General features: G+C 41.0%; 2 protein-coding genes across 2 annotated transcripts in view; both read left to right on the top strand.

Moving 5' to 3' along the window:
* Positions 1–10,211, top strand: part of ndufs1 (NADH:ubiquinone oxidoreductase core subunit S1) — a 13,526-nt gene extending 3,315 nt beyond the window's left edge. The window contains exons 6-19 of the mRNA XM_030066790.1: positions 1–51; positions 542–672; positions 1,441–1,626; positions 2,712–2,846; positions 3,302–3,416; positions 3,828–3,973; positions 4,834–4,962; positions 5,129–5,258; positions 6,585–6,745; positions 7,028–7,182; positions 7,772–7,947; positions 8,343–8,477; positions 9,201–9,273; positions 9,946–10,211. The exon at positions 1–51 is cut by the window's left edge and continues 31 nt beyond it. Coding sequence (XP_029922650.1) covers positions 1–51; positions 542–672; positions 1,441–1,626; positions 2,712–2,846; positions 3,302–3,416; positions 3,828–3,973; positions 4,834–4,962; positions 5,129–5,258; positions 6,585–6,745; positions 7,028–7,182; positions 7,772–7,947; positions 8,343–8,477; positions 9,201–9,273; positions 9,946–10,037 — 1,815 coding nt within the window. The 3' untranslated portion in view covers positions 10,038–10,211. The remainder of the gene's footprint in view (positions 52–541; positions 673–1,440; positions 1,627–2,711; positions 2,847–3,301; positions 3,417–3,827; positions 3,974–4,833; positions 4,963–5,128; positions 5,259–6,584; positions 6,746–7,027; positions 7,183–7,771; positions 7,948–8,342; positions 8,478–9,200; positions 9,274–9,945) is intronic.
* A 639-nt stretch (positions 10,212–10,850) lies between these two features.
* Positions 10,851–13,521, top strand: LOC115370031 (reprimo-like protein). Its single transcript, XM_030066822.1, has 2 exons — positions 10,851–11,161; positions 12,934–13,521. Exons 1-2 carry the CDS (start codon positions 10,967–10,969, stop codon positions 13,069–13,071), a joined length of 333 nt encoding a protein of 110 aa, XP_029922682.1. The 5' UTR covers positions 10,851–10,966; the 3' UTR covers positions 13,072–13,521.
* The last annotated feature ends 1,871 nt before the right edge of the window (positions 13,522–15,392 follow it).

Here is a 15,392-nt window from a genome sequence, read left to right as displayed (position 1 = left end):
CACCCACTGGACTGTCCCATCTGTGATCAGGGAGGAGAGTGTGACCTCCAGGTAACACATGATTTGCAAACTAAAGTCTAACAGTGCACTGGCTGTCTGTGTGATATTATCAGTATTAATATGAACGTTATTACTGTCTAAGACCAGAACAATATGCTATTTTGAGTAATTGATATGCAGGACAAAATCACAGCACGGGACATCAATGGCTACCAGGCAAAACCAGAAGTGTGTTTGGAAACCCAGTTGGTGTTCATATTCATACCAAATAATACTACTAAAATGATATATTTTACTTATTGATAATCCAGCTGTTAGGGTTATTGATGTATCAGCTATTATCAATATCAGCGTTATTAATAATAGTACTAATGTGTAAAAACGTTAAAACTGAGGTTGATCCATAGCTGTGATTATTATTGACCACTCCTTCCCTAAGAAACATACCTAGTGATTGCACTCCTGCACACACACACACACACACACACACACACACACACAGTGTTTTATAAGCTCTCTTCTCCTCCCCGTCTGTTACCAGGATCAGTCGATGCAGTTCGGTTCAGACCGCAGTCGTTTTTCAGAGGGCAAGAGAGCCGTGGAGGACAAGAACATCGGGCCGCTCATCAAAACCATCATGACCCGCTGCATCCAGTGCACACGCTGCGTCCGGTGAGTGTGTGTGTGTGTGTGTGTGTGTGAGAATAAAAGGCAAAATGTGTTACTGTGCTCAAGCAAAACTGAACTTTGCTAGAGTGTTGGGTTGTATCGTTGCCTGGGTGGGATGTGAGTCCACATGGTGCTGAAATAGCCTTATTAGCTGCTGTGCTCCCTGGGCTACTAAGCCTCAATACTGGAGTTCAGCTTCCAAAATAACACTTTTACTACATGAACAAATGCAAAAAAGCAGATTACTCAAATAGAAAAAGCAACAAGTCCTGGTACCCATTTATCATGTTATTGCAATTATTTGTGAAAGTATTATCAGGTTGCTTCCTCCTGGAGTAAGTTTCTTTCAGATGCTACCTGCTGGATGTACTCTCCAATTCAAATAAGAACATAACAAGATAAGAGACATGTTCTTTACCAAACAAATAGCTACTGGGGCATTTCTCTGCTAAAGTGTTATTTTGGGAGCTGTTTTGCTCTGGAAGTGAATGGAGTGATAGAAATACAGTGTTGTGTGAAATCAGAAATCAGAGATGAAGATCTAAAAGGCTTACATTCATGATGTCCCCCCGGCACTCTGCAAACTGACAGAGATGGTTATTCAGGCAAAATTGAACTTTGCCAAATGTGACTTTAGCTGCTACAGTGTTTGACTGTATTTGATAACCCTTTACTGCCTAAAGCCCTGAGGCATTGTGAGCGAAACCAACCCACTTTTCTTACCAACAGAATGCAGTCAGTGACGTTGATGAACTCCTGTGTGTTTTCTAGTTTTGCCAGCGAAATCGCCGGCGTTGAGGACCTGGGAACGACGGGGAGAGGAAACAACCTGCAGATCGGCACATATGTGGAGAAGATGTTCATGTCGGAGCTGTCCGGCAACGTTATCGACGTGTGTCCTGTCGGTGCGCTTACCTCCAAGCCTTATGCTTTCACCGCACGGCCATGGGAGACCAGGTGGGAACAGGACTGCTGGGATGCTGCAGTTTTATTCTACTCTGTGAACTACTGTCACCATTCCACATTAGAGAACACAGCTACTGCAGTGTGACTGTAGCATTATTCATTTTCTAAGGAAGTAAAGCTTCAAAGGTGCCATATAAATGTAGCACCTTTTGAAGATCTACAAAAAGGCTCGCATATAAAGATGAGTTTAAGCCCATTACTGACAAAAAAGTAAATATATGTATTAAAAAAAAAAAAAAAAAAAAAACGAAAGAGAAAGAGAAAGAAAATGATAAAAATAATAATAATAAAAAAAATTTGGTCCCCACTAGGGGGGGTGGTGGATGGGGAAAAAAAAAAGATGAGTTTAAGCCCATTACTGACAAAAAAAGTTGGATTTTGAACTACTTTGTTAGATCACCACAACTTTAGATTAGAATGAATTGATTCAGGGCATTCCATATCGATTCAGGCTGAAATCTGTGAATCAGCAGAAATTATAATCAGTACATTAAAGGAATGAATGAATCGTTACACCTCTACTGCAGGTTGAATCATATTCTAAGCTGTGCAACGTTCAGAGGGAAGCTGAAAATAGTAGGAGCTGTGAATAATAAAAGTTACTTATTTAACAATCATCTAAAATCAAACTTAAACCTGCACTAAGTGATTTCAGAACCGTTTAAAAATTGTGAAACTAACCTGTGTTTTTGGAGACTTTTGTGTCCCTAATTATATAAACCAGTACCAATTCACTCTGCCCAGTCAATTTGCTGATGTTCACCTCTTTTCTCTCTTTATTTGCCAAATACCCAGATTACACAGAAATCACTTGGTGCTGCTTTGACAGAAGTGGCTTACAGGAAGTATAAAAGGACTAAATAGGGATTCAAAAGGAAAACAGGGTTCAGTCTAGTCATGTAATTTTGAGCATTGATTTCCAGACCCTGCAAAGCATCCCGCTCCTTTCTGTCTCTGCATTTTTTTGTCATTTTTGGTCACTTTACTTTGTCTTACCGTATTTTCTTTTACTTTCTCTCATCCTTTTCTCTCTACTCTCCCTGCCTCTCTCACTCCTTCTCTCTCACTTTGTGTAGGAAAACAGAGTCAGTGGACGTGCTGGATGCAGTGGGGAGCAACATCGTGGTGAGCACCAGAGGAGGGGAGGTGATGAGAGTGATGCCCCGACTGAACGAAGACGTCAACGAGGAGTGGATCTCTGACAAGACCAGGTAGAGAACAACTGCAGCTGCATAAGTAACTGCAGATCCATAAGTCTCGGCATGTTTTGGTGTAAATAATCTAACTTTGACCACTATTGTCCAAAGTTTTAGTCTTATGGTTTCAGAGCACTTAAAAACCTTTGTCTTGATAACCTGCTTCTCCAGCAAGACATCTGTCTGGCAGCACATACTGTATACTGTTGTTCTACTTCTTTCTGTTCAACTTAGACATAAAAACATGTTAGAATTCTTAATTCCAAGCTGTGCACACCTTAAGAAACCCTTTATAATTAAATACAGGCAAAATCTTATTCTGGTCTATTCAAAAATGTCAATTCAAATCAAAAACTGGAACAGACAAGTAAATGCAGCTGATCTTGGTAAATGAGGTAAAAAGAACAATTATTTCAATGTGTGTGTGTGTGTGTGTGTGTGTGTGTGTGTGTGTGTGTGTGTGTACTTAGGTTTGCCTATGATGGTCTGAAGAGGCAGAGGTTGACCCAGCCAATGGTGAAGGACAGCTCAGGTCAGCTGACCCCAAGTACATGGGAGGACGCTCTCACACGTGTGGCCGGAGCAGTAAGTGTGTGTGTGTGTGTGTGTGTGTGTGTGTGTGTTTGTGTGTTATTTCCACTATAGTTTCGATATGTAGAGCTGTAGAGTGACCACTTAGTGCATTTCCACATTGTCAGTGGGGCTGAATACATCTTTGTTGATCTCCAGAGGTAGTATGGATTTATATTTTACACTTTAATTCTGTAGCTTTTGCTTTTTAATTAATGATAAGTTGCAAAATGGTTTGTTACAGTGTAAAATGTGGGGACATTGTAGTAAATGGGCCAAACATACAAGATCACTGGTATGGTCCTAACATATATGTATGCATTGTATTTCTGACTGTGTGTTTAAGTACTCATATGTAACGTGTGTGTGTGTGTATGTGTGTGTGTGTGTGTGTGTGTGTGTGTGTGTGTGTGTGTGTGTGTGCAGCTGCAGGGCGTGCAGGGCAGTGAGGTAGCAGCCATAGCAGGAGGCATGGTGGACGCTGAAGCTCTGGTCTCCCTCAAAGACCTCCTCAACAGAATGAACTCAGAAAACCTCTGCACCGAGGAGCTGTTCCCTATGGCTGGGGCAGGGTAAGTGTGTGTGTGTGTGTGTGTGTGTGTGTGAGGAAGAGAGAGAGAGAAAGAGAGAGGACACACAGGTCTCCAGTGTTCAATCCTAGAACTAGTTTACTGAAAAACTGGAAGGAAATGGGCACGACCGAGTTGTTGCAGCAGCACTGCGAAAAAATTGTTAAGGATCTTTTTTTTTCTGAATATGTTTATGCTCTCATACTCTCGACAATTCGCATGAAGTACATGATATTTCAGAGTGCTTTGACAAAACCGAATTGTGATTACGAATCAAACCTCCATTTCTCAAATGTACATGTACAGCACCATTTGTGGTTTTATTCATTTTTGAAGGAAACACATTTTGTGGCTTTGATATAGTTATTATTACGGTTTGAAAGCTATCTTTAATATCAATTAATATGCCAGTTATTTTTAATCAGTCAATTATTTACTCAAAATGGTGAACGATGTTGATCACAATTTCCCACAGCCAATGGCGATGTCCTCAAATGTCTTTTTTTTTTTTTCCCCAACCAACAGTCCACAACCCAAAGGTATTTAGTTTACATTCATAGGTGACTAAAGAAATCAGAAAACATGCACATTTTATAAGCCGGAATTTTTCTTTGTACTCAAAACAATAAATCGATTATTGAAGTAGTTGGCAATTAATTTAATAGTTCAGTAGTCAATTATCTGACTAACCATTGCAGCTGTAGTGACGTAGGTAGCCAGTAGCCCAGTACTAAGCCAACCATGACTTTGTGAAATCACAAGGCCAGTTAAATTATTTGTATGCCCCATCCATATCACCAGTGTGTTCTGCTGAATGCTTTCAGGCTGTATAGCTGTGTCTAACAGTCTGTGTCTCTCATCAGCACTGACCTGCGCTCCAACTACCTGTTAAACACTGGCATTGCTGGCATTGAGGACTGTGACCTGCTGCTGCTCATCGGAACCAACCCACGCTACGAAGCCCCACTCTTCAACGCCCGCATCCGCAAGAGGTTGGTTTTTGATGAGCTGTAAAATGAATGAAATTGATGTTTTCCATTATTCATTAAAGTGGAAAAGTAATAAGTCACCTGTGGATCACTGTTCCCCAGTAGCATATCTAACCTTCCTTCCTCTCTGTGCCCCCTTGCTCTCCCTCTGCTCCTCCCTCTCTGTTAGCTGGCTCCATAATGAGCTGCGTGTGGCCTTGGTGGGCCGCAGCGTCGATCTGAGCTACACATACGACCATCTGGGAGAGGAGGCTGCAGTGCTGCAGGAGCTGGCTAATGGTACACACCCCTTCTGTCAGGTAATGGACACACACACAGACTGACAGGTGTCATACTCAGAGTTCCCACTGCACAGGCCTCTGGTCTGCCATGGGATTTAGATTTAGATTTAGGTTTCAGACAGGGAAAGTTGTATCTCTTTACAGTATACTGAGCAGGAGTGGAACTTACCAGGTAACTTGCGACATGATACTATCACAATATTTGACTCATTATAATGATGGTTTCACAATACAGGCAGTTCTGCAGTATGTGATATATTGTAAGATAATCAGCTGTGATACATCTCAATATCTACAACCTGAACATGACAGAACAGTTCCAGTTAAAATACCTAAAAGCAGGAAACAAGTACACCTCATAGGAACTCAAATCTGCATCTGTGTAAATTAAGTTGAAAACTTGAATGTCCATGCTTGGCACAAGTGTATTGATAATGTTACATGATATTTAATTGTAGATTTATTGTTTGACCCTTAATACCAAATGTAACAGAAACTAGGCTGTTAGTGCCTTAACAAACCAGGAGGGTATAATATCTTTAGTTCATGGAAGTACTTTGTTGTGGAGTGTAATAGAAAGGCCACTATGGGAAAATTCAGTGTTATGGAAACAATGGAAAACTGATGGGGCCACAGTGAGAATCCTGCACACACACTGTGGCTCATGAACACACTAGAGCTGGGAATGTCTGCAATGATGGATCATCTTAACTTTTGCACCTGGCTTACTAATCGACTGACACAATCAGTTGATTAATCAATTAGTTGATCGGCAGAAAATTAATCAGTTATAATTTTGATATTCCATTTATCCAGTAATAATACCATTTTCTGGTTAAGGCTTCACAAAAGCCTTCCTTGCTTTTTTTCTTTTTCGTATGAACATTTTTCCTTTTGTATGATTAGCAGCTTTGAAAATCCAAAAGTATTAAGACCCTATTTGGGCTCCAGTGGCTTGTAAAGGGCATTTCTCATCACTTTTGACATTTTACAGCTGTCATGAATAATCGTCGAATTGAAAAAAATAATCAATAGAATAACTAGCAAAGAAAATAATCATTAGTTGCAGACCTTCACCGGAGCATCTCTCTATGGCAAATTTCCTGCATCTGACATCATTAAAGCCTGCAGACTGTCTTGTATATCTCAGCTAAACTTGTAGGGTCACAGTGAAGTGGTGCTACATGGTTGAGAAGATACTAAATGATCAGTGTGATGAATTACATCGTGACAGGCCGTTGCACTGTCAGCTTCGATAGGGTTTAGGTGCTGAATGCTCCACTTCCAGCTTCGTTCTTCATTGTGTGAACCTGTGTCTGTCTGTCTGTCTGTCTCTGTGTCCAGGTCCTTTCATCTGCGAAGCGCCCAGTGGTGGTGGTGGGCAGCTCCTCCCTGCAGAGGGAAGATGGAGCAGCCATTTTGAGCGCGGTTTCCACCATTGCCCAGAACGCCAGAACCAGTAGTGGAGTTGAGGAGGGATGGAAAGTCCTCAATGTCCTGCACAGGTACAGGAGGAGGGATGCAGTTACACGACCACCATGTCATGTTCGGATGTTTTAGTACCATCTAGCAGCTATTGCTCCCCACGTTTGTATACACAGTCAATGATAAGCTTGATAGTGTTTTATCATAGTTAGAGGCTGTATTTTTATACCACAACACAACTTATGTCAGCACATGAAGTCAGAAATGTTTAACTTTTTAATGAGTTTATTGGTAGTTTTATGGCCAGTTTTTCAGTCTTTCGTTTTCTTGTCTCCTGCTCTGATTGGTCCATGCATCACCAGGGTGGCCAGTCAGGTGGCAGCGTTGGACCTGGGCTACAAGGCCGGAGTGGAGGCCATCAGGAAGAACCCGCCTAAAGTCCTGTTCCTGCTGGGAGCCGACGCCGGCTGCATCACCAGAGCCGACCTGCCCAAAAACAGCCTCGTCGTCTACCAGGGTACACCGATTTTTAGAAACATTAATACAAACCTTGCTTTTAATTAATACATGTTTAATTAACATTATTATATTAATAAGACAATCACAAAAATTAAAACAACAATTTTCTGTTTTTTTGTGATAAATTGGTGAGTTTTTTTTTTTTTTTTTTTTTTTTTTTTTTTTTGGACCCCCTTGAAAACGAGATGGTTCATCTCAAGGGGCTATCCATTAATAAATTTCAATTTCAATTTCAATTTTTTCTCATAAATTTAGGACTTTCATTTCAGAATATGAGGTTTTTTTTCTCACTAATTTGTGACTTTATAATCTCAGAATTTTCAACTTTTTGCCTCAGAAATTTTAATATTGATGCCTCCTGCTCTGATTCCTACTTTTCATAAAAATCAAATTAAAATAAATCAATTTTTTTTGGCCTCATGTTTGCAATAAACACCCACCAGATGACTTTCCAAACCAGTGAAAGCCATCTGTCTGTCAGCGAGTGCCTCACCACAGACTGTGACCGACCAATCAAACGGTCCCAGTCAGCATCATGTCTGCGAAGCACAGTGCCTTCAGTCCTCTGGACTCCCTGCTCTCTCCAGGTCACCATGGCGATGTGGGAGCCCCGATGGCAGACATCATCCTGCCCGGCGCAGCGTACACAGAGAAAAACGCCACCTATGTGAACACGGAGGGGCGGAGCCAGCAGACGCGGGTGGCCGTCACCGCTCCTGGAATGGCCAGGGAGGACTGGAAGATCATCAGAGCCATATCTGAGGTCAGAGCTATATCATTAACTCATGTCTAATATACTGCAAAATCAGCTTCAGACATCACAATATTTATGACTGAATAGCCTGATACTAATATAGTAGAGATATTCACACACAGTTTTCTGATGTAATGTGGATATGATGACCAAGCAGGTTGAGGCAGACAACAGAACAGCTAGAGCAGTCCATGAGTTCAGAAACCTGTGATGCTGCCTCTAAGACCAGGAGAGGACAACACTGATGTCACACCGAAAATCCCACACAAAATCCTGTCTTATATGACAACATCGATATAATATCTATATCACACTGTCTCTCCAAGACTTAAACTGAAGTTACAGGACTTCTTCTCGAAAATTACGCTGACTGTGTGTGTGTGTGTGTGTGTGTGTGTGTGTAGCTGGCTGGTGTGACTCTGCCCTATGACAGTGTGGACGAGGTGCGGTCCAGACTAGCAGAGGTCTCTCCTAACCTGGTGCGCTACGACGACGTGGAGCAGGCCAACTACTTCAAACAGGCCAACGAGCTCTCCAAGGTGCACACATTACACACAGCCACACTGTTATTATCATTATGATCATCATTATGATCATTATTATTATCATGACGGCTCCAACTGGAGTCAGAGAGGGACTCCTAACTACTAGCTGTCCTGCTGGGGCCTCATCTGTGTAAAATGTGTGTTGACATGCTTTTCTTCATATTAGTATATTCTTTTTCAATGGGAGATATTGAACAGCCTTTCATAAATGTATATTGTTTTCACTTTATTTATATCACAGATTTTATTTTAGGCATTCAACATGTTTCTCAGTCATTTTGTACTATGTCTTGCTGTGCTGAACAGCTGTCACTGGGGGAAAAGGTAATGAGCAAATTTGCAAAAAAAAAAAAAAAAACATGAAAAGTAACAAAAAAAAAATGAAAATGGGATGATACTGGATTGCCTTCAGATTTCTCGTGTTTAAATGCTTGTGACTGAAAAGTGAGCAAATTCAATTCTTAAAAAAAAAAAAAATATGGAGGAAAAATGCAATATGTGTTTTTTAGGAAAAAATTACTGGAACGTGAGGAAAAAAATAGCTAAATAATTGAAAAAATTAGCAAGAAATTAGTAAAAAGTTACAAGAAAACTGTCAAAAATGATTATAAAAATAAAAAGAAATAAATCAAATTTTGTAAAAGTCTGCAGGAGTTGTTTTGTTTTGTTTTGTTTTGTTTTTTTGCCTGACTCTCCCTCTGGTTGTGTGTCTGTCAGGCGGTGAATCAGGCGCTCCTGGCAGCTCCTCTGGTGCCGCCTCAGCTCACAGCAAAGGACTTCTACATGACAGGTCAGTGGTTTCCTGCTGCTGCTGGCATTTCCATCTCAGTGCTGACAGACAGAGGCTACCTGAGCTCCCTGTCACATGGCTGCACTCACCTGGCCAAACAAACTCAACTAAAGCAGCAGACGGGCCCCTCGATTCACTTAACCTTTTGAAACCTGGAAGAAAGTCCCGTTTTTGTGTTTGAAAGCTTGTGAAAGGCGCCTGGAAAGCCGATCAGAGTAGTGTGATTTCTCTCAAAACCACAGGAAAAAAGGCAGTGAGCAGCTTAACAAGAAACAGGTGCAAGAAAATTACCTGGCAAGTAACTAAATACAAAAGAGACAGAAATTAGAAAATTATCAAAAAGCTGAAAAACAAAATGTTCAGCAAAATCTATTTATGGTTATTCTTCTGTATCTATATATTTCTCACAAATTTTCTGTTTTTTAAGGACTTCTTTGTATTTTTTAAGGTCATTTCCTTTTTGTGTCCCCTTATAATTTCCTGGTCATTTCTGGAAACTTTCTGCAAACATCCTGCTTTTTTTTGAGCCAGCTCTTGTTAAGTTGCTTCTCTGCAAAGCTCATTGGAACAAGAAAAAGGAGATGTTTAAAAAATTCCGTGTTAAATGTTCAAATTTATGTTGAAAAGGTGTTCAGCGAACATGACGTCATGTTTCTGTCTTCCTCCCTGCAGACTCCATCAGCAGGGCTTCCCAGACCATGGCCAAATGTGTCAAGGCCATCACAGAAGGAGCCAATGCCATCGACGAGCCTTCTATCTGCTGAACACACACTCACACACATACACACACACACGTGGTGTCTCTCCTTAATTTAAAGTTGTCTTGTTGTTAATCATTTTCACTCCTGAGTTCACGGGAGGGAAGATGCTTTGTTGGAAAAAGCTGGGAGACTTAAGAAATATGAATAAAACCCTATTAAATTGTATCTTTACTCTGACTTGAGTTGCGTTTATTTATTGTGCTGAATTTTTCAAGCATTGTATATTATATATGTTTGCAGAATTTTCACAAATCAGCTGTCATTTCCCAAAGGACTTCAGTGATCCCATTCACATGAGAGCTGAATATCTAATTAACCCTTTGAACCCTGTAGAGCCTGAGGGTGGGCTTTGATTTTGAAAGGTTTTTATGTATTTATCTTTTTTCTCTATTATTATTGATATATGCAAAATGGTAATGAAAAGGATGAGGTATGAAAAAGAAAGCAAGTAAACAAAACTTAAAATAATGCATAAAAAGTAAATGAAAGGCTCACAATGCAATAAAATAGGAGAAGAGAGGACGGGTACAGAAGTGCATGAAACTAGAATATAAAGGCCAGGTATTGAAAAGACAAACAATCCAGAATATGAAAGGACAGACCAAAACAAATCAATCCAACTTGATCGAAAGCCAGCCTGAAAATATTACTTTGGCCTGAAGTCTGAATAAAGGAGCCAACACAAAAGGCTGCCCATGGGCCTGTGAGATTCAAAGGGTTAAATCTGTTTCCATCAGAGCTGAGCTTTCAAAAAGAAAAGGCCTTGTCCCGCCGTCAGGAAGCTGTTGGGCCAGTCGAGTGAAGATAAGATACACAACGCCTCAACGTTTTGGAGGACGGCGGGTTCAAGCTGCTCTTCTCTCTTGGAGGAGAAAGGTCACGGCTTCCTTCTGCTGCAAACTGGTGTTGCTCTGTTTGTTCTGCCCGTCGTCATGAACTCGTCTACCCCGGGTGTCCTCGCTGCCAGCAGCAGCCTCTTCCCCCCGGCCAAGCAGAGCCCAGGCAGCGTTTTAGAGTTCAGCCGCACGTTGTTCTCGTCCACTGGGACTGAGCCAGGCGACGGGAACAGCCTCAGCTCTGGAAATCCACCAGGGACCAGAGAGCGAGGCGACTTCTTCACTACTCAGGTATGTTCATTTTGACAGCCAATTCTGAGTTTAGTCTTTGAACTATTTACAGAGATCAAAAAAGATTTTGGTTTCCCCCATGGGCAGGTATGTGGGGACAGTGTCAGAACCTGGCTCTGGGTGGGCGGCCATCTACCTTGACCATTTGGGTTGGGGGAGAGAGAGAGAGAGGGAGTTTTTGACAAAACAAACAAACAAAAAAAAACACTAGAGCCATAACATCCTGTGTGCACAAATATGACCTTATTATTGTTACTTAACCCTTTCATGCATGAATTATTAAATCTTAAAGTGTCCTAATCTTTTTTCTGTTTTGTTTTACTTAAAGAAATTATATATCTATATCTACACACACACACACACACACAGATATATAATCTGTTATTTTCAAGGAATTCAATGAATTTCATATCGACCTGCGGGAGATGTGTCTCAAAACCAAAATCCTGTGACACAAAAAGACAATGTATCACCTCTGTAAATACAGTAGAATTACTTTTATCATCATCATTATTGCTACCAAGCATCTCAAACAGCCATGCAATGCTCATTTTGACGGCCAATTGTGATTTAGTTTTAGTCTTTTGACTAAAATTCTATTAAATTTGATTCAGTTCAATCGAGTTTTATTTGTATTGTGTCAAATCCTAACTAAAGGCATCTCAAGGCGCTTTACAGAGACCCAACAGATTTTGCTGCATGGCCTGAACCAAAAGCTCTCCCATGAGGAAGCACTTGGTGACAGCGGTGAGGAAAAACACTATCATCAGGGAACAACCTCAAGCAGAACGTGGCTCTGGGTGGGTGACGGTTTCGATTGAGAGAGAGAGAGAGAGACAGAGAGAGAGAGACAGACAGAGAGGGAGAGAGCAGAAGGACAGTATAATGCGTTAAGTTGAACTCACATTTCGGTCATTGCAATTTTGTCAGGTTTACTCTAGTTTTTGTCAACAAAAACTACAGAGGACAAAAACTTCAGTAGTTTTTGTCACTGAAAATGAAAATTCGAATCTAATTCTGCTGAATCATTTTCCAGAAGTCCCCCAACCCAGAGCACACAGGTTGTTCGTGCCAACCTGCTAACACAGAGATGTCAGAGATATGGCCATCTGGCCCGTGAGCACGTCTCATTCAGGCCCAAGTTGTCTAACAAGCAAAATAAGAGCTTCAATGATAAATTGATAACAAAAATGCTGTCAAAAAAAGCAAAAGGTTGACATGGAACGTAGAACATGGAAAGAATGTAGAATGAAGATGGAAAGAACAGTTATTTTCTTCTGGGAGGTAGGCTAAATGGAAATCCTTGCTGTATACCTGTTACTGAGCAGCATCCCTCAATATTCATATACACTCGGGGTTAGAGACTTGCATGTGCATTGTTTGCCTTACTTTCCTGTTCTGTTTATCTCAGCATCAGCAAATAGAAACAGCAAATTACAACCAGCACATAGTGAATTTAAGACTGTTTAATGCAGGAAGCCTCAACTTTAGACAGTTTAAGACCAAGGGTGCTGCTATGCACTGAGGGCATCATTAATGCATATATGCTGATGACACTGGTATTACATTGACTATATCCAGCTCCACCCTTTATGCTAACAGTTATTTCTTTAAGGGCAGCACCCATACTCATCGAAACTGGGGTTACAATGTGTAACCAATGATTTTTTTTTTTTTTTTTTTTATGTACATCCATTGTATTTGATTTTAGAGTGATGGCGGTACAAAGAACTGAGGCATCTTTCATCGCTCTGTCTCTGTGTGTCTGTCAGATGGTGGTGATGTGCGTCCTGGCCGTGACGGTGATGCTGGGCTTGGTGTTTCTCAGCTGTGGCCTGCTGAGGAGGAGCGAGGGCTTTGTGGACCTCCCAGGAGACGAGAGGACGTCCAAGGATGGAGGGATGTGCTGAGGAGGAAAGGAGAGACAGACGACAAACCTCCACACTGAACTGACATTGATGACAAAAAAAAAAAAAAAAAAAAAACGGCTTGAGACCTTCTCTGCCAAAATATTTTACATAGCCATTCATTGTTCATTGCTGTACTTGTGCTGGTAATGAGGTTTCTTGTACATAAATCCATGCTTTCTGCTCGAGGTTTTTGTTTTGGTCTTGTTAAAACGGTTTTTCTTCACCACTGTCGCCCTGTGCTGCTCTTGGGGGAGAATTTGGTCCAAGGATTTGGCCATTATCTGTTGGGTTTCTGTAACGTGCCTTGAGATAACTTCTGTTATGACTTGACGATATACAAATAAAACTGAATTGAATTGCTTTAGAATTTTTGGATTGATAGAATAATGGATCATTCTGGTTCTTGTATGTGTTCATCGGGCACATGGATTTTGACCAAACTCTGAGGAGCGATGCATCTCACAGCTGCAGTCCAGTGTTTCCAGGGTTAGGGTTCAGCAAAGCAGCTTGTATTGCTCATTGGCCCATGAGGGTCTGCATCATCTGTATTGGACTAACTGTTAACTGTTACCTTTTCTTTATTCCTTTGACACCGCAGCAAATTCACTTTGTTTCTTTCAAAAACACTATAGATTTTGATTGTGTTATGGTATGATTTTTGATTTCCCCCATCCCTAGAGAAAACCTGGACTGTTTACCTCACGGATTGTAATTCCAGCTGCATATTCAAACATATTCAGACACTCACTGATGAGTATGAGACTGTAAAACTGAGACTCATCTGAATACTTTCTTGACATTAAGTCAACCAGCAGATGGCAGCAGATGCACATGAGCTCCTACATACAGTATGGAGAAACTCTCAGAAAATAGCTATTAGGTCTACAGTGAACAACAGTAAACCCCAAGTTTTAATTCACCATTTGTTTATTGGTTGCACACAATGATATTATTTTACCATTATATCATACAGATAAGACTAATATCCACAGCATATCAAAAGTAAAGATGAAAAAAACAGTTCAGAAAGTAAGACCACTACATGTTGCAATAGAACAGCTTGGGAACAGAAATCATTTCTCCCCACAGAGAAACATTGTTCACTGTCACCATAAAAACAGTTACAGTATGAAGATCCATAGATTATAATGGGCTGTAATCGATCAGCAGAGTTGAGGAGCAACGTGATTACAGCAGATTGGTTTGAATAAATGGGAAGGGACTAGTCCAAATGAGTGGGGACGCTGTAATCACATTAAAGGTGAATTGGAAGAACAGAACAGCTCTTGTGAGATTCCAAAATGTTTGAAGGCAGATGGGCATTTATGCAAAGAATAATCCAAGACGGGGCAGTCTTATGACCAAGGTGGAGGTGGTCTTTTTTTTTTTTTTTTTTTTTTTAAATGACAGACCACCTCGGAGTAGATTATCCTCTTATGGCGGTTTACATACCAGCAACAAATTACAATAAAACTTTTTTTTTCTTTTTTCGGGGGTAGGCAGGGCCGTCCTGTTTACGTTTCAAAGTTGCCATGTAGTTAGCAAAGTTAGATCACAACTGGTAGGCAGCAGGAGAGGAACTCCCCTTCTGCTGTCACCTGCATTATCTTGCTGCTCTTCCCTGTCAGCAGTGTTGGAGCCTCGTCCTGATATGGGCTCCCACTTTGGGAAATGCTGCCAGTGCGGGTACTTTATACCACCCTCACTCTAAAATACAAAGTACAATGGACAAATACAAACAATAAATAGGGTTACTTGTTTCTGATACCATATATCTAGGGTGCTATTATGTGCTGTGCTGAGGGCATTAATGCATATATGCTGATGATGCTGGTATTACACTGACTCTTACTGGGTGGTGCCTCTACTCAAAGGACCTGGGTTTACAATATGTTGCCGATGATTTTTTATGGATGTCCATTAGAGTGTGGATACCTGGAAATTAAAACATTTAGAAATTATGTTCAGGTCATGTTGGTGTTGTTTTAGGGAAAAATGATGGACCGACTGTCTGTTCTGGGCAACTTCCTGTATAGTGCTGGAGTCTGGGACAATGCTCAAGGCAACATGTAGGCTATTTCAGGTGGTAAATGTAACCTAGCGATGGAGGACAAGCAAAATCTCGGGCTCGAGTCACATTTAGACAAAAACAAATGAATTTCTGTCAGGTTCAGGTCGGGCTCAGTTACTATGCTCCTGACTTGGGTCAGGTTCGGACAAAAATATGTGGCTTGATCCACACTCTAACAACCATTGTACTTGATTTTAGAGCAATGGCAGTATAACTGAGGCTTTGAGCAAAGTGGGGCAAGCTTAAGCCC

This window comes from Myripristis murdjan, chromosome 2 (genome assembly GCF_902150065.1).
Source record: "Myripristis murdjan chromosome 2, fMyrMur1.1, whole genome shotgun sequence".
Lineage (NCBI taxonomy): Eukaryota > Metazoa > Chordata > Actinopteri > Holocentriformes > Holocentridae > Myripristis > Myripristis murdjan.
Note: the sequence above shows the minus strand (reverse complement) of the source record. Positions and strands in the feature narration are given on the sequence as shown.